This window comes from Cyprinus carpio, chromosome A1, assembly GCF_018340385.1.
Source record: "Cyprinus carpio isolate SPL01 chromosome A1, ASM1834038v1, whole genome shotgun sequence".
In the NCBI taxonomy this organism is placed as follows: domain Eukaryota; kingdom Metazoa; phylum Chordata; class Actinopteri; order Cypriniformes; family Cyprinidae; genus Cyprinus; species Cyprinus carpio.
In genome coordinates this window covers 38,797,997-38,822,173 of record NC_056572.1, presented here as the reverse complement: position 1 = coordinate 38,822,173, position 24,177 = coordinate 38,797,997, and the positions used below count along the sequence as shown (strand labels likewise).

At 37.5% G+C, this 24,177-nt stretch overlaps 2 protein-coding genes across 2 annotated transcripts in view; both read left to right on the top strand.

Annotated features, from left to right (window-relative positions):
• Positions 1 to 24,177, top strand: part of LOC109076476 (microfibril-associated glycoprotein 4-like) — a 137,084-nt gene that overhangs the window by 11,413 nt on the left and 101,494 nt on the right. The gene's annotated exons all lie outside the window — the stretch shown is intronic.
• LOC109081277 (microfibril-associated glycoprotein 4-like) lies at positions 17,081 to 18,227 on the top strand. Its single transcript, XM_042765756.1, has 5 exons — positions 17,081 to 17,132; positions 17,206 to 17,406; positions 17,487 to 17,583; positions 17,671 to 17,838; positions 17,918 to 18,227. Exons 1-5 carry the CDS (start codon positions 17,127 to 17,129, stop codon positions 18,169 to 18,171), a joined length of 726 nt encoding a protein of 241 aa, XP_042621690.1. The 5' UTR covers positions 17,081 to 17,126; the 3' UTR covers positions 18,172 to 18,227.

Genomic DNA, 24,177 nt, shown 5'->3' with positions numbered 1-24,177 from the left:
GCTTTTCACTTTTATTTAGCCTCTGCCCTAACTTTTTTGGAGTGTATTGCAGCCATCAAAATTCAAATGTGTTTATTGTGACAAATTACAATTAAGTTGGTCAGTGAAAACACTGGAAATCTGTTCTTTGTACTTTTGTCAGTTAAATTAAGTTTTAATTGTTAGTTCAGAAGTAAAAGTAAAAGAGAATTAACAAACCACAGAATCTTGATATTATTGCATTTTACAAATGTCCCAACTTTTCTGGAAATGGGGTTTTAATCTAAGGCTTTTTTTCCCTGCAAGGGGCATCTGTGCAGGGTTCAGGAGATGTGAAGGTTCTTCATGGAACCATCAATGCCAAGAACCTTTATTTGTAAACACATTTTGTGTTTGGAGTAAAAAACGTGCTCATTCTCTATTTCTGTAAGCTTTGGAGAGCACAGATGAAGTCAGATGATTTTTGCAGTGAATTGTAGGGAGTTTTTGGGATGTTTCAGTGCACTGGAATGATCTGGACTCATCTGATGGACACACACACACTGAGTCTGCATGTGAAGCCTGCTGTCCGTCACCAGGAGGAGCCCAACATGCATCTTCACAAAGCCTTACTGCTGTTCACTGCTTTTTTTTTTTTTTTTTTTTTTTTTTGAAGAGCTTTATGGAGTGAAGAATCAGCGTAAATAGTAACTCCACAAATGATTTTAGCATACAAACAGACATACATTTCAAAGACAGACCTTCCTGAAGTTTTTTCTTCAAAGTGAAAACATGGGTGAAACATTAAATTTCATAAAGGGAGGTAAAAATGAATTTTTTAATTGTTTGATCATTTTCTCATGAAATTGGACACAAAGCTTTAAGCCATGATGGAATTAGCTAAATAAGCGGCTTAAAAGCTGTCAATCAATTTCATAATGATCAAACAAAACAATGGAAAAAAGTTTAATTAACAATTATTAGGGAAAAAGTTTAATTAGGAAAAAGTTCCTTAGATTAAAACCCCATTTCCAGAAAAGAAGTTGGGACATTTGTAAAATGCAATATATCAAGATTCTGTGTTTTTGTTGTTAATTCTCTTTTTACTTTTACTTGTGAACTAACAATTAAAACTTAATTTAACTGACTAGAAATTACAAAGATGAAAAAGATTTCAAATGTTTTCACTGACCAACTTAATTGTAATTTGTCACAATAAACACATTTTAATTTTGATGGCTGCAATACACTCCAAAAAGAAGTTAGGGCAGAGGCTAAAATAAAAGTGAAAAGCATCTCTATAAGCTTCTATAAGAATTCATATTATTTTTGATCTTCTGTAACATCCTGAATTGACGCATAGAGAAATAAGTGGGAAATGTATTGGCATATAAAATATGAAAAACTTTCCTTAAGGCACTTTATATTGCAACCATGTGCAAAAAATGATTTCACTTTTTCTCATTATTAATCTACACTGCATACTTGGGATCTGCATCTCATGCTCAATACGAGACGCGACCCACCGATGCATACAGCCAACCATACCATACATTAAAGATACGTATGAAGCAGCTACCGATGCGCGATGATATGAATTCACCCCTTGTCGCGGTCGCAGGTGTGATCCAACTTCGATTTGATTCAACACAATGTGATTCAATGGAATATGATGCAATGGAGAAAATATGAGTCACTTTTAATGCCTTGAGGCCTGTTTCATAAAACAAGTTAACCAAAAAAAGCCGTGGCTTTGTTTCTAGTTATGGTTGGTTTCCATAAAGCATACTGAACACAGGCCTAGATCAAGCTAGTCACTGTGTGGCAACTTATGCTGGGAATAAACCTGGTGTAAAGCAGGTAATCTGTCAGGCTAAGCTCCTCTACTGACCAATAGAACATAATGATATTACCACTGTCTCACTCAGCATATTTATTTTTTACAGTTTCTAGCCATGCAGCCTTTCTCTCTGGTTGTATTACAGCTGTACCTTTTATAGTTTGCAGAATGATAATGAACATTAGAACATTACACCCAATGACATTTTTATGAATATTTCTTAACCCGATGGAGGACACACTCAGTCATTCAGGCAGTCTCGAGCGCTGCTAGGTATGTTTTGTGCCGTTGATCATCCTGGTCATCATCTTCCTCAATAAATAAAACATTTCTTCATGCTAGAGTGTCGCCGGTGAATCTAGTGGAGAGAAATCCCCCCACAACTAACTGCAAACTGGCATTCAGATCTGCCTCCAATGCCCCAAATTCCAACAATCCAATCAATTCCCGAAGAATGAAATCAAGTCTCACCCTCTCATTTCAGATGCCGTTTCACTCAGATAGACGTCAAAGTAGAGAAAAAAAAACAATAGTCCACTTACAGTTACTGCTATCATAAAAATACACTTTAAATATAGGTTTAAAATTCTACAAAAGACACATTTAATGTCCAAATCAAAATGTATGTTTTACTTTGAATTATTGTGCTTCTATTTGATTGCGCTCAATCAAAGTCCCTTTAAAGCCTGGTGTACCAGGGATATTGGTATTCTGTAGTCTTTGGGTCTGTCTGTTTAGTGCACACACACGCAGCAGCGCTGGTCTACTCTATGCCAGCGCCCTTCACCTCTGACAGCAAATGGATATGTTTTGCATGACTTTCTAACATTTGGCGATATGCACAACGCCTCAAAATGCATTAAACAGCATGATATATTCGATGTTTTTCATGGTGGATCGATTCGATCCATAGATCGACAGTCAGCGCGCCGCTTTTACATGGACAACACATCCGATTTAAGATGATTAAGACAATACTCTGATTACTTAATCTACCATAAACAGACAAATTGGCTAGAAATGTGAGACTCCTATTTAGTGGCATACAGCGCAGTATAGACATGTACACACCTGAATCACATTATTTCCATTGTGTAGGACTTTTCGCCGCATTTTGGTGACAGGATACACAACAACACTGTTGTCTGTTTGGATATTTAGCATGATAAATGATTAACTACACTTGAAGCTTTCAGTAAATTAAAAATGAAACAATTTAAAACTGTACATGGCATCATAATGAAGATGAATTATATGTTTATATGTGAAATTCTGGAGGGGACGTCGGATGGCGTCGCGTGGTGACATAATGACGTGTGCCATTAATTGATCTATGTACTATAACATGTAAAACAGTAACATGAAAGGAGTATTCTAAAAGCAAATCATGTAAACACCTTAATTGTAATAGTGTCTTATTCAGAATAAGGTAAATAATTAGATTACTGATGTCCATGTGAATCTATTTAAATCCCTTCACCCATCCTTCCTTCTACTCAGTCTGCTCAAAATGATTACATGAAAATGCCAATGCAAGTGAACTAACAGCGACTCCACAACATGGCAGCAGCAGCAACAGAGAGAATAAAAGTTACGCATTCTTTCTTTGGGCAGCGTTATGCAAATCTTCCCACACAGTGACGTAGTCATGTGGGGGTGTGTTTAAACAAGCCGTTTCAGGGGGGCGTGGTTGACTCTTAACTTTTATAAAGAATATTTGGATTTGAGACTTTAGTCTTTGAAACTTTACAGATCTTCTTTATGCACCAAGAGCTTGTAACACTCCAAAGAGAGAGGAAAACTTTAACATATCATATATATATATATGTCTGGTCAACAGGTCATGCATGTGCTGAAAGCGCTGAAGTAAACTAACCCTGAAACACGATCTACTCCAGAGCAGGTTATGTTCAGGGAATCAGTTGCTATGGCTACTTACATATCCTAAGAGTTACCTCCATATTCGGAACCGAAAGCTGAGTTTATCCGCTTACTTACTCTTAAACATACCGGGGTATGTCACATAACCTGCTTTCTGGAATGCCCCTCTGGAAAGTCTCAAAATACACAAACACAAATCCAAGATGCCGATTTGCAAATGCACATTCAACAAACAATTTGTGAATGTAAAACATTCAAAACTTCGGGTGCTTGCTTGTATATGTGTTTTGCATTCATGACACACATTTTCTGAAAGGAAATTTAGTTTTTGGATTGTGGCAAAGTGATAGTTACTCCCAGGGATTCACAAGAAGAAATTTTACCCAGGTTAAGAATTTCAGACTTAAAGGAGTGGAAATATTAAAATACTATGGAAGTTAATGGTGCCCATCAACTGTTCGGATTTTTCAAAATATCTTCTTTGATCCTCCGAGTGTCTAATGCTGAAATAAGCACGATGGGAAATGCATAAAGCAAGCACAGTCTGGTAGCACACTAGAAATAGCTTCCAAATGCTACACAGATTATCAGGCAATCTGGCAGGCAAATGTCACCTAACAAAACCATCAGCACCACGCTGCTGTTCGAGAAACAGCAATGCAAACACTGGTATGCACAGGTGTATGGAGCTTATAATATGTCAAAACTATTTGAATTTGTATTGTATAAATTTGAATTATTTACAAGTGGCATTTATCAAAATTGAATATTATGTGGCATTTAACAGTTCTGAATTACATTTTTTTTTTACTTGCATATTGAACATTTTAAATTTAACACAACTGAAGTTTTATAGACATCTATTTTCAAACAGCAATTTTTTGTTCTGAATTCTTTGACCGCAAATATCCAGCTTTTAAAAATACAGCTTCAAGTTTTCAAGATGAATGGGAAATTTGGAACATCAAATCAATATTCTAAGATTCAGTTGGAACTGACGTGAATGAAAGCAAAAAAGACAGTAGAGCCCATTGGTTATAATCAGTATATAAGTCGGGAATAACGGGGAATCCGTTTGCTGTTGGGAATTTTGCATTCAGTGTAGACAGTAGGCTTTATATAAAGCAAGCCAGTGTCGTGTCGCTCTAGTAAAGTTTTGATGGATGATGGTCAAAGGAAAGACTATTATAGTGACATACAGGAGTCATCATTATGTCCATAATTATTATTGATGTGCAAACAAACCGTGTATGTGTGTGCCCTTATGGCGCACAGATCATTATAACATCATATACTGCTTGAACACAGTTCTTTACATATATGAAGTTGTCCAAATTAATGTACAGCAAGTTTTTTATAAAGGATGCTCGCCGAAGAAGCGTGATTTGAAGAAGTATCTGAGGATCAGTGGTGTTTATGTACATATGGGTATCAAACGCTTTAAATTGGCTTATTCTGACAGAGGAAGTATTCACTGATGACAACAAGGGTGGCGTTTCCTTATGGCAGAGTTTGCCAGTTGCCATACCCTAGTCCAGTCAGGTGTGCCATAAAAAATGATCCAAACTTAATATCTCTATTATAATTTGTGATTATTATTTTAAATCAGAGGGTTTTACAAATATTTAGCCAATTATAAGTATTAACGAGAGCTTGTCAGTAAAACTCCGTAATGCCACTGGACCATCAAGCTCTCAGCGAAAGCTCGTAACTTCACCCCGCCTCTATTCAGATTGAGACACGCTGCACACAGCCTAGAGGAGACACTTCTCCACTTTTTCACAATGCAAGGGTAAATAAATAACTCATGTTTGAATAGTTCAGCATTTTCTTTACTGAAACACTATGTCTGTAAATGCTGATGTTTTTGTGTGTTTGAAGACCAGAGAAGTAGGTTATTTGCCATCTAGCCAATTCAATTCAATTCAATTCAATTGAATAATGTGATGCACTTGCCTCAGATGCGGCCATTCTATTGACAGACAAAACACAGATCTCCTTATTCGCTGGCAAAAACCTTGTTAACTCCATTTGAGCTTGTTTTTCATATAGCCAATTTTAAGTGACACAGAGTTGTTTAATTACTGACTTTTATCCCCTTTCTTTTTCCTTTTTTTTTTTTGTTTTATTTATCAACACCCTAATAACCCCCCGTCATACCCTAAGGTTTTGTGAAAAGTCGCCACTGGATGACATATACCCAACTTATGATAACTGAGTCTCCACATATTCAGAATGGTTTAATTTTTCATATGTATTTTGGTGTGTTTAGTTATTCTGCATGGATCTCTGTATGCAGTTCTTTGGCGTCTCCCTGTGGCCTTGTTGCAGGTATGGAAGGTTGACTTGTGCTTATTTGTTAAATTTACTGTATAGTGAGGTTTACGTACTTTTAACTTTTAAGTTGTAAAGAATATCTGCCCAGTGAAAATTTTTGACAAGTATTTATTGATTTAGAGAGGAAGAGGGCACTGGAACAGACAAATATCAAATGCTGAGAATGCTAACTTAACATATAAATATAAACCAAATGTTTAAGAATCACTTAGGATACATCTGGGCAATTCATGATCAGGCAAATCAACCTGATCTGAATGGCAGAAAACTACTAATTGGCCAAAATGCTTCGTTTAACTTTTTCGGAGATCATCTACTTCTCCCTAATAATCTACTGGATTACCTCTGACCTACTTTCTGAACGATATGAATTTCTGCGCACTGAATTTTAGAATATTGAATTTGATGTTCCGAATTTCCTCTTCATCTTGAAAACTTGAAGCTGTATATGGATATTTGCAGTCGAAGAATTCAGAACAAAATTTTAATTTTGCTGTTTGAAAATACCAACCTGTCCTCCAACTAATACGCTCATATAGGTCGTTTGTCCAAATCCCTGAAATACGAACCCATCAGCAGTATACTACCAATTGCGCCACTAAGGCAAAAGGTCGTTTTCATATTAATGTTTGTCCTTTTATTTGCACTGTGATTTGCGTTTCGTGAGCTTCAGTTGGTAGATTATTTGCGTTATCCCTGATGTGCAACCATGCTATCATGGGTTCGATCCCAGAGAAACGGAGTGCACGTAAAAATGTATAGGCTCAATAAATCTAATTTAGCATGATTTCTTGTGGGGTTAGGTTTAGGGGGTGGTTAGGTGTGGTCATCGACGAAATATACGCCACCTAGTAAAGATGTACGGAATTACTGTGAGATCAGTTGTAAAAAGTCACACATTGTATTTAAATAAATGTGCTTTGATTGGTAATGATGTTATAAATCATTCTTGACGACCGGACGCAACGCGATACTGTTTTTTCAAATTATTTTTAGCCGCTAGAGGCCGTTAACTTTACAACGTAAATATAGGTCGTAATAAGGTGCTGCACAAAAACCTATATGTCGTTTTTTTGTTGGAGGCCAGGCCGAAAAATACATGTCTATAAAACTCTTCCTCCACCTATACGCTCGTTATAGGTCGTTTGTCCAAATCCCTGAAATACTACCCACAAGCGTCATACTACAAATTGCGCCCCTATCGGCAAACAGGTCGTTTCATATTAATGTTTTGTACTCTTCCATTTTATTTGCACTGTGTATTTGCGTTTCGTGTAGCTCAGTTTGTAGATTATTGCGTTTATACCTTGATTGCAACCATGCTATCATGGGTTCGACTCCCAGAGAACGGACTGTCACAGTAAAATGTATCGCTCAATAAATCATAAACATATTTCTGTGAGGGTTAGGTTTAGGTGGTGGTGGTGTTAGTTGTGGTCAACTCGAATCGAATAAGGCCACCTAGTAACACTATGTACGAATCATTACTGGAGATCAGTGGTAAAATCAGTCCACACATTGTAGTTTTCCAAATAAATGTGCTTTTTGAATTGGTATGAGTGTTCTAACCTCATTTCATGACACATACGCAAACGCGCTACTGTCATTATGTTTACGACCCGTGAGGCCGCTTAACTTTAAAACGTTAAATAATAGCGTAATAAGGTGCTTTCCAACGACCTATTGGTCTGTTTTGTTGGAGACAGGCTCGAAATATCATGGTCTAATAAACTCTGCTTTTGTGTTAATTCCAAATGTGCAATTTAATAAAATAATAAAAATAAATCAAATCAGAACTATGTCAACTGCCACATAACTTTCATCTTTTGATAAATGCCAGGTGTAATAATTCTAATGTAGACAATCAATCAATCAAATAGTTTCATATTGATAAGCTCCATACCAGGGCAACCATCCAAAGCCCCAACAAAAATCTAGTCTTTAACCATCATCAGTGTAAGGGCATAAAATTTGGTGAAATTTCTCTTGAGTGCACTGAAACATTTGACTCTCTTCTGAAAGTCCCATTGATGTATGATACTGTATGTAATAATAAAATATTTATCATAATGTACTTTAAATATCATTAAAAAATATCAATGTCAAAAAATTAAATCAGTTCTATTGTTGCTCATAATTAGCAGTAGTGACGTTGTCATGTTGCTGGAAATAGAGTCATCAGTGTCCCAGTGTGTAGTGAGCATGTACATTCAAACATGTATATTCATTCATAGAGCCTATGGAGCTGATTTGAGACACCTCCCATAGTGTGCATTCAACTCGACATGAGCTCCAGAATCCAGGGAAAAAAAACTTGCTTCTATGCATTCAAATTCAAAAAGTTATTAGCTGTATACATCAATGCATATTTGACCCACTGGTGGCGCTAGAGGATTGGCAGTAAAGACGCGCCAGATTTTGCTATGATTAATGTCTCTCCTCTCCTCTCTCCTCTGTCTACGACATGACCAGTTTTCACAACTTTCAACCAAACAGTTCTATTGAACTGCTGCAGACTTCTCCCTGACCTTTCAAGAATAGTAAGAAGAATAGAGCTGAAAAGCATCAGTTCGGGGCCAAAAGCACTGCAAAGCATATACAGCACAGCTTGCATGGCTGCACAGTTTTAACTGCATTTAATTTGCCTCCAAAATATGGGATTTTTGTAATGTAAAATTTCTTCTGTAACACAGAGGAAGTCGGTGAAATCTTGACAGATATAAAAGAGTGGTTTGTGTCAGACTGAAGAACACAAGCCGTTGAGTTACTGCTTTGTGTGCATTAACAACCACAAATATAAAAACATCTCTGCTGAGATCATCTGATTATAGACTGAGGGGAGATGGCAGTAAGATTCATCAGTAAACTCTACATAACTGCAGGGTGGTTTTTACTAGCTTTCTTTAGTGTGATGTTCATCTCTTTTTCTCTCTCTGTCTCGTGTAGGATGTGTTGTTCTTTTTAGCAGCTCTTCTCTCTGCTGTTCATATGGCCGGATGCAGTCAGAATGTAAACCGTCAGTCGACTGTTTCTGACCTTTATGAAATCAGGACAAACAGTCCGCCCTAGGATTTACTCCATCTATCCAGCAGGAGACCTTCTGGTCTCGGTTTACTGTGAGATGATCTCAGGTTAGGAATATTCAAGACAACGGAGCATGGACGGTACGAATGTGACTCTACATCATCAAACACACATCAGCACATTCATGATGAATCATATATTCTATATAAACCCATCACAGGTGATTCAGAAGAGGAGAATGGACGGCAGTGTGAATTTCTATCAGCCGTGGAATCCAGTACAAGAGAGGATTTGGGAATGTGGAGGGAGAATACTGGCTGGGTAAGATCTCCCAGCGTGTGTGTGTTTGTGTGGATGTTCATGTCCAGTGTTTGGTTGAGCGTGTTCTTCCATGTGTGTGTGTATGATCAGGGCTGGAGGAACATGTACCAGCTGACAAGCCAACAGGACATACATGCTGTGAGAAGTGGATCTGGAGGACTTTAAAGGAAATCAAGTTTTTGCTCTGTACTCGTCCTTCTCTGTGGGTCCTGAAGCTGATGGGTACAAACTACAAGTTTCAGGATTCACTGATGGAGGGAGCAGGTAGGACACTTTCATTTATACTCATGAAAACACATTTCCATTGAGTTACTGTTCTTAGTGAAGCTTTTTCCTCTCTGCAGACGACTCTTTATCTTTCCATAACGGACAGAAGTTCACCACCTTTGATAATGACCAAGATGAAGATGGGAAGAACTGTGCTAAAGAGTTTCTCGAGGGGGATTTTGGTACACAAACTGTTACTGGTACAAACCCCAATGGTATATATTTATGGGGTGAAGATGACCCTCGTTCCATTGGAAATGTTTGGAAAACATGGAAGGGTTTCGAGGTCGGTATGAAATCCATCAGCATGAAGATCAAACGTGTGTTTTAGAAACACTGCAGTTCTTCTCAGAAATGAACAACAAAACAATCAATTTAATGTTTAATTCATGTGTCATTTAGTAAATCATGTAGGAATATGACTCTCATAATCATATGACTGTTTATGAATAGATCTTCTTTGTTTTTGTTCTTTGCTTCTTTTAATTTGTAACTGAAATGAATCAACAATTTATACATTTTCAATAAACTCCTGCACTGAAATCATGTCAGATGTATTTATCTCCACAACAGACACCAGAAACACTAAATGAGATATACAATAGAGCCACAGCTGCTGGTGAACCAATAATAAAAGCATTAAAAACTTTTGACATTCTGATGATAACTCAGTTGTGTTTCATGGGATATATGCATCATACCTCGACATAAAATAAATACACTTATCTGAAAATTAGCTTACTGCATGTTTCACTGACTGAAGCAGTAGCTCACAGCATGAGTCTTACAGGACCACTTATATGCTTTTGAGATTATGAATCCAAACAAGACAAAGAGTGTTTGGATTCTGAGTTCTCTCACACATTGCATATATACGAGTGATGAGTCAGCTTTGTATAGCAAAGATAAACTTTATCTGTGTTTGGAAGAGACATCTTGGATTCAAAAAGAGTGAAATTTACAGCACTGATCATATTTTATGCACAGAAAATCGTCAAATACAATTATTGAAGATAAAACTTATTTTTTTTCTCAATATTCTGAGTGGATGCACTTCTGACACAACCACTAACACAACCTGTTCAAAGAGCCTGGTAATGGTTTTAAGACCAGCTGTGGATATCAGATGACACATATCAGCCCACAGCATGCATTTGTGTATATACAGTGGCTATAGAAAAGAATCAGCCCCCTTTAAAATAATCACATTTTGTTGCTTTGCAGCCTGAAATGAAGACGGACACAGTTTTTTGTTTTATCCGGCTGTATTTATTTAGAGCAACTTATAACATCCAAATGAAAGATTAAACAGCAACATGATAGAAAAACTATTAATAATAATAATAATAATAATAATAAAAACACAAAAAGGATCAGCCCCTCCTAAAAATGACTGGTAACCCACTCAGGGGGCCGACAGCAACCCCTGAAGCAGCTGCAGGAGTTTTATGACAAAGATCGGTCACTGTGTGCATGTGACAACAATATCACAAATCATCCACAAATGTAGGCTTGTATGGGAGGGGCTGAAGAAAAAGAAAGCCACTCCTCGAGAAAGGGAGGCCACACATGCAGATCCAGACTGAGCTTTGCCAAAACACCTTGAGAGTTCTGAAGGCAGATGAGAATAAAACTGATTTATTTGGCCTCAACAGCCAAGTATGCATCTGGCAAAAAGAAATCCAAGACAGCTAAGCATCCAGATAACAGCATTCCTGCAGTAAGCATGAAGCTGGTGAAGTCCTGTTATTAAGTATATATATGGTGGATCACGCTATGATTAAACTACGACATATCAATTGGTAGAATATCGGCTGAAGCTGGACATTCTTACATTGTGAAAAACTGGCCGCGTCACTGTAAACAAATTTCTCTTGAATCAAAATGAAAAGAATGTCAAACTGCTTGCAGTGTGTGTGTTCACATATTTAGTGAGATTTACTGAGATTTTATCCACACACTGTAATTTGTGTATACTTTCTCTTCGGGTCATTCATCATCATCTCAGACTGAATCAGAAAACAGCAGCAGCGGCATGCTTTCAGTTCATGTCTCATATATCTGTTCCGCACAGAAGGGAATCGACTCAGGAGCGCTAAGGCACAACAACAAGTGAAAGGTGAAAGTGAAAGTGGTGACATTTGTGCAGCTCAAGTATAGTGACCCCATACTCAGGAAATTGGTGCTCTAGATTTAACCCATCAAGTGTACACACGTAGCAGTGAGAAGTGAACACACCGTGAACACACACCGAACCCAGTGGGCAGCTATAGATCCAAGCGCCGGGGAGCAACTGGGGTTCAGTGCCTTGCTGGGAGCACTTCAATACATGGAGTATTGAGGGTGGAAGAGCGCTGTTCCATTCCTCCCTCCCACCTACAAGCCTCCTGCCAGCACCGAGACTCGAACCTGCGACCTTCTGGTTACAAGTCAAATTCTCACCGCGTTAACCATCCACAGCACACGGTTCAGACATAATAATTCTAGTCTACTCCAAAGTCTAGGTCAAGAATTTAAAGAATAATTCATTTAAAGTAGGAGTTTATCGAAGGTTTATGAAGTGACAAATCATCTAAATATGGATTCAGTTGGTTTTAATGTGCTACACAAGCAGCGCCATATAGATGAGAAAATATTCAATGCACGCTCACTCAGTTACACAGCAAGAGAGGGAAAAATATTGCTGTTAGTTTTTATCTGATTTTCAAGCTCCTCCTCGGCGTCTGTGAGTCAAAGTCCATTTGTACCTAACATGTGCTCCCCTGGGAATCAAACAAACACACCTTCAAATATCTGATTTTCAAGCTCCTCCTCGGCGTCTGTGAGTCAAAGTCCATTTGTGGCAATCTTGGAAAAGTCCTATTGCTGTTTTCACATTCAGGGATCATCCAAAACGAGAAAACGCTGCAATTACAGAGAATGAACATGGGGCAGGAGAAAAGCGCTTTGCTGAATTCAGATGCGTGTATGATAATTTATTCGGCTGCTGTAAAAATCAAATCTCTGAAAGACTCAAAACAAGCGTGAGATATCAAATCACTTTCATTGACAGAATGTCACACCTTGCAAAATAATCGTAAGTGAACTTCAGGTCATCTAGAGGTGAGGAAAGGGAGTGGTGCAGACCTTGCCAAGTTAACTGTGTCACCAATGGTACATGTTGACTGTTCAATTGCACACTAGTTTGTTTCCCACAAGCTCAAAGGTCATGATCAATATCTTCATGTTTGTCAGATTGTTTGACAACCATTTATTTGTTTATGATCAGAATTGTTTAGACTTTAACTGGGTCATTGTTCTCTATATAGAAACTAGGACAGGGTCTATTAAATATGGGAATAAATGTCACAGCCTCGCGAGACACCATGCAACCATAAGTAATTAACAATCTAATGCAAGCGCCAATAATGTGCAACACAAAGTGTTATTTCTGTGCCACCAAACAGAATTGCTAAAATAAATGCTGGTTTCAAACACTCTTCCCATCTGCCATTATTCACTGGTTCCCAAACTCACACCACTGACTCTGGTGAGTGCCGTCTGCTATGGAAGTACATGCGCATGTTGTTAATGATACAGATACCAATGTGCATGAACGTCTGGAAAACTGAAAATACTGTAACTGTACAAAATATAAATGCAGATGAGCATTTTATTGGTATTTTAATGCTAAACAGTTGCAGGATGCTTTATTTTCTCAACATTTTGTGGAAAAAAAATGATTTTGCAAATTTAAAACAATGGTGGGGAAGGTTGGTTAAAAACTCAAAAAACTATGCTGTCAACTTTATACTTGCATATGTACTACCACTCACATGAGAAAAAAAAACAAACGTTCAAGCCCTGGAAGTTGTTCCGGGTTCTCCTTGACCTCGTTTTTCACCTCTTGTATGGCTTTGATATTTGATTCAGGTTTGTTTTTTTTGCGTGTTAATTCCAGCGTTTAGTTCCGTATATTAAGCCCTGCTGTTTTTCATTAGTCTAGTCTAAGTAATTCAATTTGATCTTGAATTCCTGAGTTCCCTGCTTTTGTCTATTAAAGTCTGTTTGTTTAGTTTGTTTGTGTTCGTCTACGTGGTCTCATCGCTCCCGACGAAAAGGATTGTGTATCAAATTATAGGGCATGTGACACGAAGACACGATGATTCCTGCATGCCATGTCTGAGGGGGTTCATAGGTCACCACACGAGTCAACTTTCGAGGTTTCCTGCTTGCCCTACAGACTGAGATGTTCTCGATGTCCCGGTGACTGTGATTTTGCGGTGAGAAAATGCTTTAATCTCTTTGTTCATGAGATGAGTTTGCGTTTCCAGCGGCGCAAGGCGTAGGCACGAAGGCAAACGAAGTGCGTAGAGAAGAGAGCAAAAACAAAAACACCAGTCAAGCACTAGGAAGTACAAAACGCAGGGTTTGTAAAGAAAAATGTGGGAGGATTTTGATAAAAGACAGGAGGACACTGGTTTTCTTTTGCTGTAAACAAAACTTGTTTCTCGTGAGACTAGCATATGGTAACTGGAGATTATACTACGCTTCAAGGCCCTACATCATCCTGCAGGGACGCTTAGTCTCTCGTGAACACGCCAGCATCGAAGAAGCTAGCTACGGAAGCTAGAGATTAAGGTTTATAAAGTTGTAAATATGGATATTTTTTTCTACACAAATGCATTGCGTCGCTTCAGAAGGCCTATATTAACCCACTGGAGCCGTAGACATATTTTAAAATGGATGGGTGCAATTTTTGACTTTCAAATTTGGCTACCATCCACTCATATAAAGCATGGATTAGCCTAGACATTATTTAATTTAACTCTGATTGCACTCGTTTGAAAGAAAAGTCAAGTATACACCTAAGATGGCTTGAGGATGAGTAAATCATGGGGTGATTTTATTTTTAGTGAACTATTCCTTTTAAGTGTGAGTGTGGCTAAAACGAACATTTTAACTACTTCTAACCCAGTATGGGCTTAAAAATTAAACTATATGCTCATTTTTTAGCTAGTTAATTGATCCAGTGAAAGTTGGAATGAAATGAAATGATCAGCTGCACGTAAATTCTCTGCTAAACTGTTACTTGTTCTGCAGTCTCTGCTGATGTTGTACATCCAGTTAGGCATGCGCTTCATATGCCCACAGCGGGTTATGATTGGTCGATTTTGACGCTCAAAGCTGATTGGCTAAAGAGAATGATGGACAGACACACTGATTACATGTGACCAGCCAGGAAGAGTCTCTAATACAAATCTTGCGGTGACGATTTCAAAATGCAATTCAACAAGAATTGTAAATGTAAAACATTGAAAAAACTTTGTGTGCTCATGTGTATATGTGCGATTAACAGTGTGTTTCTTGTGGCCATGCATTTGGTTATGCATTCACACCCGACCAGGGAGCTCCAGAACCCAAATATATCTTCTAAACGGTGAAAATGACGTGACTACCGGCCAAGTGGTGCCATACTCCAGAATTGGTGCTCTGCATTTTAACCCATCCAAAAGTTACACACACCACGTGAACACACACACACCCCACCACCACACACACACACACACACACAAACACACCCACACACCCACCCACCCACCGTGAAACCAACACACCCGGAGCAGGGAATCATGATGCGCTGCGGCCGGGAAACCGGTGGGGGTTCAGTGCTTCTCTTCCCCAGCTTCTATGCCTTAAAACACAGAGATTTATGAAGTTATTCAGCACAACTCTGTGCCATATTGACCATTGGTTGAAGCTTAAGAGTTGTTTGCGCTTGAGATTTTGTAGGGCTATGGTTAATGTTACCGAAGACAGGAAAAAAATGTCAAAGATCGATTTTTAACATTTACATGTTCTTGCTTAGACATAAAGAGGTGAAATCAAATGGAGACGTAAGCTTCCACATTTGTCTCCGAGAGAATAAAATTGCAATTTCTTAAATGAGTTCCGAAAGCAAGATCCTTAACAAGCTTTAGGGGAACAGTTGGGGGTTCAGTGCCTTGCTCTTCCCCAGCTTCTATGCCTTAACACAGAGTTATTTATTGAAGTTATTCAGCACAAACATCTGTGCATATTTGACCCATTGGTGACGCTAGAGGGTTTGAGATTGAGATTTTTTTTAGGCTATAGTTAATGTTCACCCAGAAGACAGAAAAAATATCAGAATTGAATCACTTAACATTTTAAATGTTTCTGCTAGAACATAAATGAGTGAACATCAAATGGAGACTTAAGCTTCTCCGCGTTTGTCTCCCGAGAGAGAAAAACAATATTCTCAAATTTGTCTCCTTGAAAGCAAAAGATCTTAACTGAAAACACAAGTGTGCACCAAATTAAATGTCTCTTTGCAATCGGCATTTCTTAGCGAATTCATTCAAGGATTTGATCATAAGCAATAAACCATGACCATGTAATAAGACATCCTGTGAAAGCCAGTTTTAAGGAATCTGGTACATGATTACATACTTTCTAAGAACAGCTTTTGATGTGCCACTATGCACAAAAAACTGCACAGCTCTATGTAAGAACCATGACTCCATATTTACATGCATGGCAAAATGGGTTTATAAGACAAACTTAGCTCACCTTGCACTGCAAATACTGAAAAAAAATTGTTATGCAACAACTATGAAGCACGCTACATGAGTGTAACATTTAAAAAGAATAATAACCTTCACTTATTTAATCCTTTTATGTGTTTGGTAAAAGTATGCATATAATGATGGGGATTTGAAGATCACCAAATTGGAACATGTTTCTTCTCTAAAGACTGAAGAAAGCAAGCAACTCCCTGAGCAATAAAAACATTTTCATAATGGAGTTTTGAAAGAAGTTACAGCATGACAATAAAGAGATCTCCCATGTTTCTCACACTACAATCTCATTTGTAACTATTTCTCTCAGAACCGTCTCATGTCTGAACTTCTATTTCTCCTAATTTTAGCAGAAACATCTGAGTCGCTGTTGATACTAACATGAGAGATACATGAGAATCACAACTATGTCTTCTGAGCTTAGAAAAAGCAACCACTGAGCAATACATTTTTACTGGGCAGGCTCTCCTCTATCAGCCAGTTTTCACAACTTTTGACCAAACAGTTCCATGGACTGCCATAGACTTCCACTCAATAATAATATTAATAATAAGAAGAATACAGCTGAAAAGCATCAGTTCAGGGCCAAGGCACTGCAAACACAGCAAATACATCTATTGACTGCATGCTAAACTTGAATTTAATTTGCATCCAAAATATGTTTTTGTATTGTAAATGTCAGTCTTAACACAGAGGAGGAGTCTGACAATCTGACAGATAAAGAGTGTTTGTGTCAGACTGAAGAACACACGCGGTGAGTTACTGCTTTATTCATCATTTACATTACAAAACATTCAGACATTTATTTAACATTCAAAAAATAAACTAAATATCAAATTACACTATATGAAAACATTTCTGAAATTTTCATTTAGATAAAACTGATCTCTGCTGTGATCTACTGAGGAGAGATTGAGAAGATGGCAGTAAGTTCATCAATAACTCTACATTCCTAGAGATGTTTTCAGTGTGATCATCTCTTCCTCTCTGTCTCTGTAGATGTTGGTGTTTTTAGCGGTTCTTTTTCCGGTTGTGCTGATGAATGAATGCAGTCAGGATGAAAAAGACTGTTCTGACCTTTATTACTCAGGAGAAACGGTCAATGGGACTTATGCCATCTATCCAGCAGGAGACATTCCTGTCTGGGTTTACTGTGAGATGATCTCAGGTGGGAAAGATGAAGACAACGGAGGATGGACGGTACGGATGTGACTCTAGATCATCAAACACACATCAGCACATTCATGATGAATCATATATTCTATATAAACCCATCACAGGTGATTCAGAGGAGAATGGACGGCAGTGTGAATTTCTATCTGCCGTGGAATCAGTACAAGAGAGGATTTGGGAATGTGGAGGGAGAATACTGGCTGGGTAAGATCTCACAGCGTGTGTGTGTTTGTGTGGATGTTCATGTCCAGTGTTTGGTTGAACGTGTTCTTCATGTGTGTGTATGATCAGGGCTGGAGAACATGTACCAGCTGACACGTAACAACAAGTACATGCTGAGAGTGGATTTGGAGGACTTTGAAGGCAGAAAAGGTTTCGCTCTGTACTCATCCTTCTCTGTGGGTCCTGAAGCTGATGGGTACAAACTACATGTTTCAGGATTCAAAAATGGAGGAGCAGGTAGGACACTTTCATTTATACTCATGAAAACACATTTCCATTGAGTTACTGTCTTTAGTGATGCTCTTCCTCTCTGCAGGAGACTCTTTATCTGCCCATAATAGACAGAAGTTCTCCACCTTTGACAAAGACCAAGACTCCAATAAAAAGAACTGTGCCAAAGAGTTTCTCGGGGCATTTTGGTACTCAGCCTGTCACACTACAAACCCCAATGGTATATATTTATGGGGTGAAGATGACACATATTACGCTATTGGAAATGTTTGGGAATCATGGAGGGGTAAGGCTGTCGGTATGAAATCCATCAGCATGAAGATCAAACGTGTGTCATAGAAACACTGCAGTTCTTCTCAAAAATAAAATACAAAACAATCAAATGAATGCCAAAGGGTTTCCTCTTCTCTATTAACTGTGTAACTGCATGAATTATGTAGGAATATCACTCTCTTAAACCTTTGACTGTTTATAAATTGTTCTTCTTTAGGTAACACTTTATAATATCTTTCATTTATAAATCATACCAAACATTATATAATGCTAACAAAACATCAGTAAATATATTCACATAGCTAGAAATATGATAATGTTTTTGATTATGTTTACTAATGTACTTTTTAAACATTACCTAATGATTAACATATGATTATTTACTGTTATGTAAATTGAAATGCTTTCAAATGTCAGTAAACTTTCAGTTCAAATGATCTTCATTTCTTGGTCTTTGTTTGTTGTGTAGACCTCTATTCACACATATCAACAAATAATTTATTAATTATATGTTCATGTTTTTGCAGTAGCCAATCTAAAGTGGGAACTATTCATCAATTGCAAATGTTTATAAATGTTTACTAATCATGTATTAATTATATGTTCATGTTTTTGCAGTAGCCAATCTAAAGTAGAAACTATTATAAACGATTACCAGTCATTTAGGATCTTTATGGCCATTGGACTGTTAGCTGCTGTAACAAGGTTTGTGTGAAGGGTGGCTGGTTAAGTTTAGCTAAATGCTTGTTAAAGTCATAACAGATTGCAATTTTGGTGCAAAAAAAAATAAATAAAATGAAAAAGTTTTGCCCCTCAACACTCACATTAGTGTACTACTCTTCAGTCCATCATTATTAAACAGTGATATTCTTTTGAATCATAAATAAACAGGGGGAAGCCAAATCATTTTTTAAAGAAAACAAAAAACTTTGTTCATTTATAAATAATGTAATATAAACAGATTGAACTGTGGTTCCTTCTTATAAATCAAACTGACCCCTGTACACTTTTTGACCTTTAACCAACCCTTTTTTAAACCACCAAACCTGTCCCTTAACCTTACTCAGACGACTCCTCAACAGCAGCTGAAGTAATGTACATTAACACAAGCTTTTGGCTAATTTTATAACATCTGTAAAAATCATTTGTAGATTTTCAACAAGTGCTTAATCATATGGAACTGAAAAGTTTAATGCCATTTGTAAGCATTTTAACTTGCTACTTTTAATGATCTGTTTGACATAATCTAATATTTAATACATTTATTAGAAAACATTAACAAGCACATTATCTCATGTTTCTAACACTTTGAATATATATTAACTAATGATCCATTAAACATAATATATAGTTATAATATATTGTTTATGATTTATTAATGAAAGCTATTATAAAGTGTTACCGACCAAGGACCTCCAGGGGTGTAATATGAAGATTCATAGATTTCGAACAGTGACAGGTTATTAATGAACTTTTTAGGTCCATTTTTGACCTTTCACATCCTGGGGACATCTGTTGACCACGTATCTGACCAAATCACTCCCATTCTCAAATCACTCCGGGGCTTCCTGTCTCATTCAGAATGGTGTATAAGCTCTCCTTACTGTTGCATGTCTAGGGAAGAAGCACAACATGAATGGACATAAAGCCATAATGTTTTTATTGCCAGTTTGAGTTTGCGAGCTGACAAGGCCAAAATAACACAAAATGTTCTTGGTTTTTAAACCATACCTTGCATATCCCAAAGAAAATAAAATAAAATACAGTTCACTACCCTGACTACCTCACTACCCAAAACAAGTTTCACAAACAGAAATGGCATCAGACTCCTTACTATCCCAATTTAGTATTTACAATATTTACAAGACTATTTACAGAGCCAGGTTTAGAAGGTAATCCAGAAATCACGGTCTAACAGGTAAAGGACTCAAATAAACCAGTAACTAAACACAAAACAAACAGTAGGCTACTCACAATCTCAACACTCTCTGAATACAAACTTCAAAAAACAAAACCTCACTATACCAATACTGCAACAATCAGCCTGCAGGAGCCAACATTTAAAGTTCTGTAGACCAATACTGCAACAATCAGCCTGCAGGAGAAACAGTAAGCAGCAAGAATCACCCTGCAGGAGCCAATCAGATGTCTTTTCCTAGGCAGAGCAGAGACACAGAAAGTGCTGTTTTTTTGCAGTGAATTTTAGGGATGTTTCAGTGTACTGGGATGATCTGGACTCATCTGCTGGACACACACACACACACACACACACACACACACACACACACACACACACACACACACTGAGTCTGCATGTGAAGCCTGCTGTCCATCACCAGGAGGAGCCCTCACTCAACGTCTAGAAGCTCTTCACAATATACAGTTCACTGCATCTTTAGCTCCTGCTAGTAATTGTTGTTTAGTGCTTATTTATATTGAAACACGTGTATCTTAACAAAGCCTTACTGGTGTTTAATGCTTTGTTATGGAAGCCACAGAATTGAAAAAAAAAGGTATCTGTGACTTTTTAACTCACAATTCAGACCCCCCCCCCAACCTCACAATTCTGAGAAAAAAAAATGCAGATTAGAGCAAGATAAATTTGCAATTGTGGGAAAAACTCATGAATGTGAGATAAACGGAAACAAGTTTACATGCCTCGCACCCTTTTACCTCAGACACTGTATTTCTCATCTTTGGATTATGTTATTATGTCATATTATATCAGTGTGCTCTTTAAAATTCTTAAATGACATTTTGAAATCTCTTCTGAACTTATTCAGTCAAAATCAGTGAAGGAAGTGGTTTGTTAATCATTAGATGTAACATTTTTGGATCTTCTATAATATGCATCTGATTTTACCTTAAATGCAAAGGAAATGTGATATGTATAAAGTACTTTGGGAAAATATTCACATTTTCTGTTTTCTGTTTCTGTTCTTTTTGTAACCAAAAGCTAAAATGCTTACCCATTTTTCTGCACATCAATCGACACTATATACCCCATAATGACAAAGACATGAAAAAGACTGCATGAAAAATGTTGCATTGAAATAGTTATTTAGACACTTTGCTTTGACATATTATGAACTTTAGATCAGGTGCATCGCATTTCTCTGCATCATCAATTTCTGGTTATTGGACATTATTTTGAAAGAAACACACCTGCCTTGAAAAGGTTAAACAGATGAAAATGCATATGCAGAGTCAGGATTGTGCTGAGGACCATAACCAACTTATATGAATGGGTTGCTTTGGTAACAATGTAGGGATATGTGACGAGATGCAGAAAAAGGCAGAAAAAAAAGTTTAAATCTTTAACAATGCAAGGAAAACAATTAGCATGTATCAATTTAACACAGCATCATGTCGAGTATAAACATACTTTGTACTACATACGTTATTCTTAAACACTGAGTTCTCATGAGGTCAATTCATCATTATATAAAGAACTATCCTGATGAACGCAGGGCCACCCAGATGTTCATTTTGCTCTCCCAAGCAGCTGTCAGAAGGACATTGTACCTAGCATTGCTGCAAAAAATACAGGGCAATGAGCATAATTCTTTCTTTGTTTTGTCCAAAACAAAATGGCATTGTGGATAACACAAGATGACAGGCATTTTTGGCAACACTATATGTATCTATAACAGCCGCTGACTTACATTGGTGATGTTAGCGTGTGTTGTTAAACAACCATTTTTACTATACACCTTAACTAGGCACACTGATGAAACGAGACCTGCCAGGAAAGTCTTAAAATACACACACGTATTTTTGCAAATGCACATCTAACAAAAACACTCAAAACGTTTTTGCATTGTTTTTCCATAGTTCTGCAACGACCATCTTTTTGCAGAGACTTACCTGTCAAAGTTTAATTTAGTTACTTGATACTAGTGGGTAAATGACTGAAAACAGATGGGAGTATTTAAACTCTGGCATGGTGGTCATGACAGGATCCTCCTCCACCTCTCCCACATTGAGGGAGGATCCACTTAACTGGAGGGCATAATCCAGAAATTCGCAGTGAGACCCTCAAGGAGCTGATTGTTTAATCCTTGACAGAAGAAATCAATAAGGGCAAAGCCCAGAACTTTGGCAAGATGAGCAATGTCCAGAAAGTCCTGGATGTGGTCCTCAAGGGAGCGGGTGCCCTGACGGAGCTGAATTAATTTGACTGCTGGATCCATGTTTAGGTCTGATGTTCTGTAACATCAGTGCAAACTAAAAAATGAGGGAGAGTAGGATCCATATGCAGCAGATATTTCTTAAAGACAACAATGAACACAGTCAAACATAAAAACCAAAACAGAGTATGTACAACAGGAACAGGGGTGTATTCCAGAAAGCAAAGTTAACTTACCGTGACATATACCCTGAACTCTCAGCTGATTAACCCAAACCTTGCTTACTTGAGCTATGCTGGTTCCAAAAACACGTCCGGAAGTAAGTTCAGTCAACTCAGAGTATGTTCACAGTTAAAGCTCGAGACACACTGCCATTTTTTTCAATGGTCATTTCCATACTTACTGCTTATCGACACCTAATTGGTGGTTGTGCAATCATTTTTCATTTAATCTTTTAATCACAGAGAATGAGAATTATATTGTTTGTTTGATGCTAATTATATCATGTAATATCCAGTGCCCAAATTTGTGTACATAATATATTGTTTCATGAGCTATGGAGCTTATTAAGACGCACCCTTGGTATGCATTCGACCTAACATCAGTTTCCAGAATCAGAGGTAAACTTTAAATTAATGCTCAAAGGATATTAGTATAAACATAAGTGCATATTTGACCCACTAGTGGCAATAGAGGGTTTGAGATAAGAGACTCCATATTTGTTATAATGGTAACCCACAGGAAAGAAAATCTCAAATGTTTCTGGTAGGCATAAATTAAGTTACATGAACGTAATAGAAACTCATAGAAAAATGGATTAAAGTAGAGAAAAGTCCTGGAGAACAATGTGCTGTCAGCTGATCTTCCAAGATCAAAAACATCAAAAATCAAACATCAATCGATGTTGAATCAAGCAGATTAAATATTTTGTTTAACTGGAGTTTGTTTGATGAGAGTGTGTTAGTCCAGGATGTGCTGTGGGAGGAAAACAGCATTTGTGTTTAAATATCTAGTGTGACTTATAAATTAACTACATTTGCATATTTGTACAAAATACAGCTGCAAGCAGCAAGTATGGGCCAAGCCTACCAATTGCATAGCAAACTTAATATTTATCTTGTCTGAGTTCTAATTAGGAAATGATGTGCATGTGAACCTTTGCGCTGTGCTTTTTTTTTTTTTTTTTTATCAAACAGTAAAACTCACCCATTCCCGTGGCCAAAAAAAGCAGACTGTGGATGAGAGTATAAAGGAATGATGGGACGTTGTTCTGCTCTGCTTCACAGATGATGTGTGGAAGGAGAATTTTAGAATAAAATGACAGTCATTTATGACACTTCATTCTTCAAAAACAACAGCTCATCCCATGAGTCATGTATCATTATGCCATTTCAAAGTCATTGCACGTTAGGGTTAGGGTTACTTTCCAGATTCGGTTTTCAATCCGATCAAGTGTTTACATGATCAATACATGTATTGATCATATTAGAAAAGGTCTACAGTACCCCTGTCCAATCAAATCAAAATTTAATTCAGAACGAGCTCAATAGAATTGATTAAGATGTTTACATGAAGGCTTTTCAGTCCGATTGGTTTCATTATTTGGTTGCATGTAAACATAGCCAATGCGAATTTACAATATTCAGAAGAAGCGCACTGTAGTCTGAAGAGCCATTTGTTGTAGTTCTTGAAAAGTGTTTTCTGTTAAAGGCAATATCTCCTTTTAGAGTGACCTTTGAGCTTTGTAACCTTGCAGGTCTGTTTTATGCTCAAACAGCAGCATTACACAGTAACTAAAGTTGAAAAAGTGAAAAAGTATAATAGGACCCCTTTAAAATGTAACACCATACAACTTCATCATAAACAGAACCAAAATTCGGGATATGTCACAAGGTGACGATCTTTAGGGGCGGAACAAAAATTCGGGAAGTTTGGTTCCGCC

Excerpts from the sequence above, each read along its gene's own strand:
- LOC109081277 (XM_042765756.1), top strand. Across the intron at positions 17,584-17,670 it reads GGAGGGAGAATACTGGCTGG|GGCTGGAGAACATGTACCAG; the intron begins GTAAGATCTCAC and ends GTGTATGATCAG. Across the intron at positions 17,839-17,917 it reads ATTCAAAAATGGAGGAGCAG|GAGACTCTTTATCTGCCCAT; the intron begins GTAGGACACTTT and ends TCCTCTCTGCAG.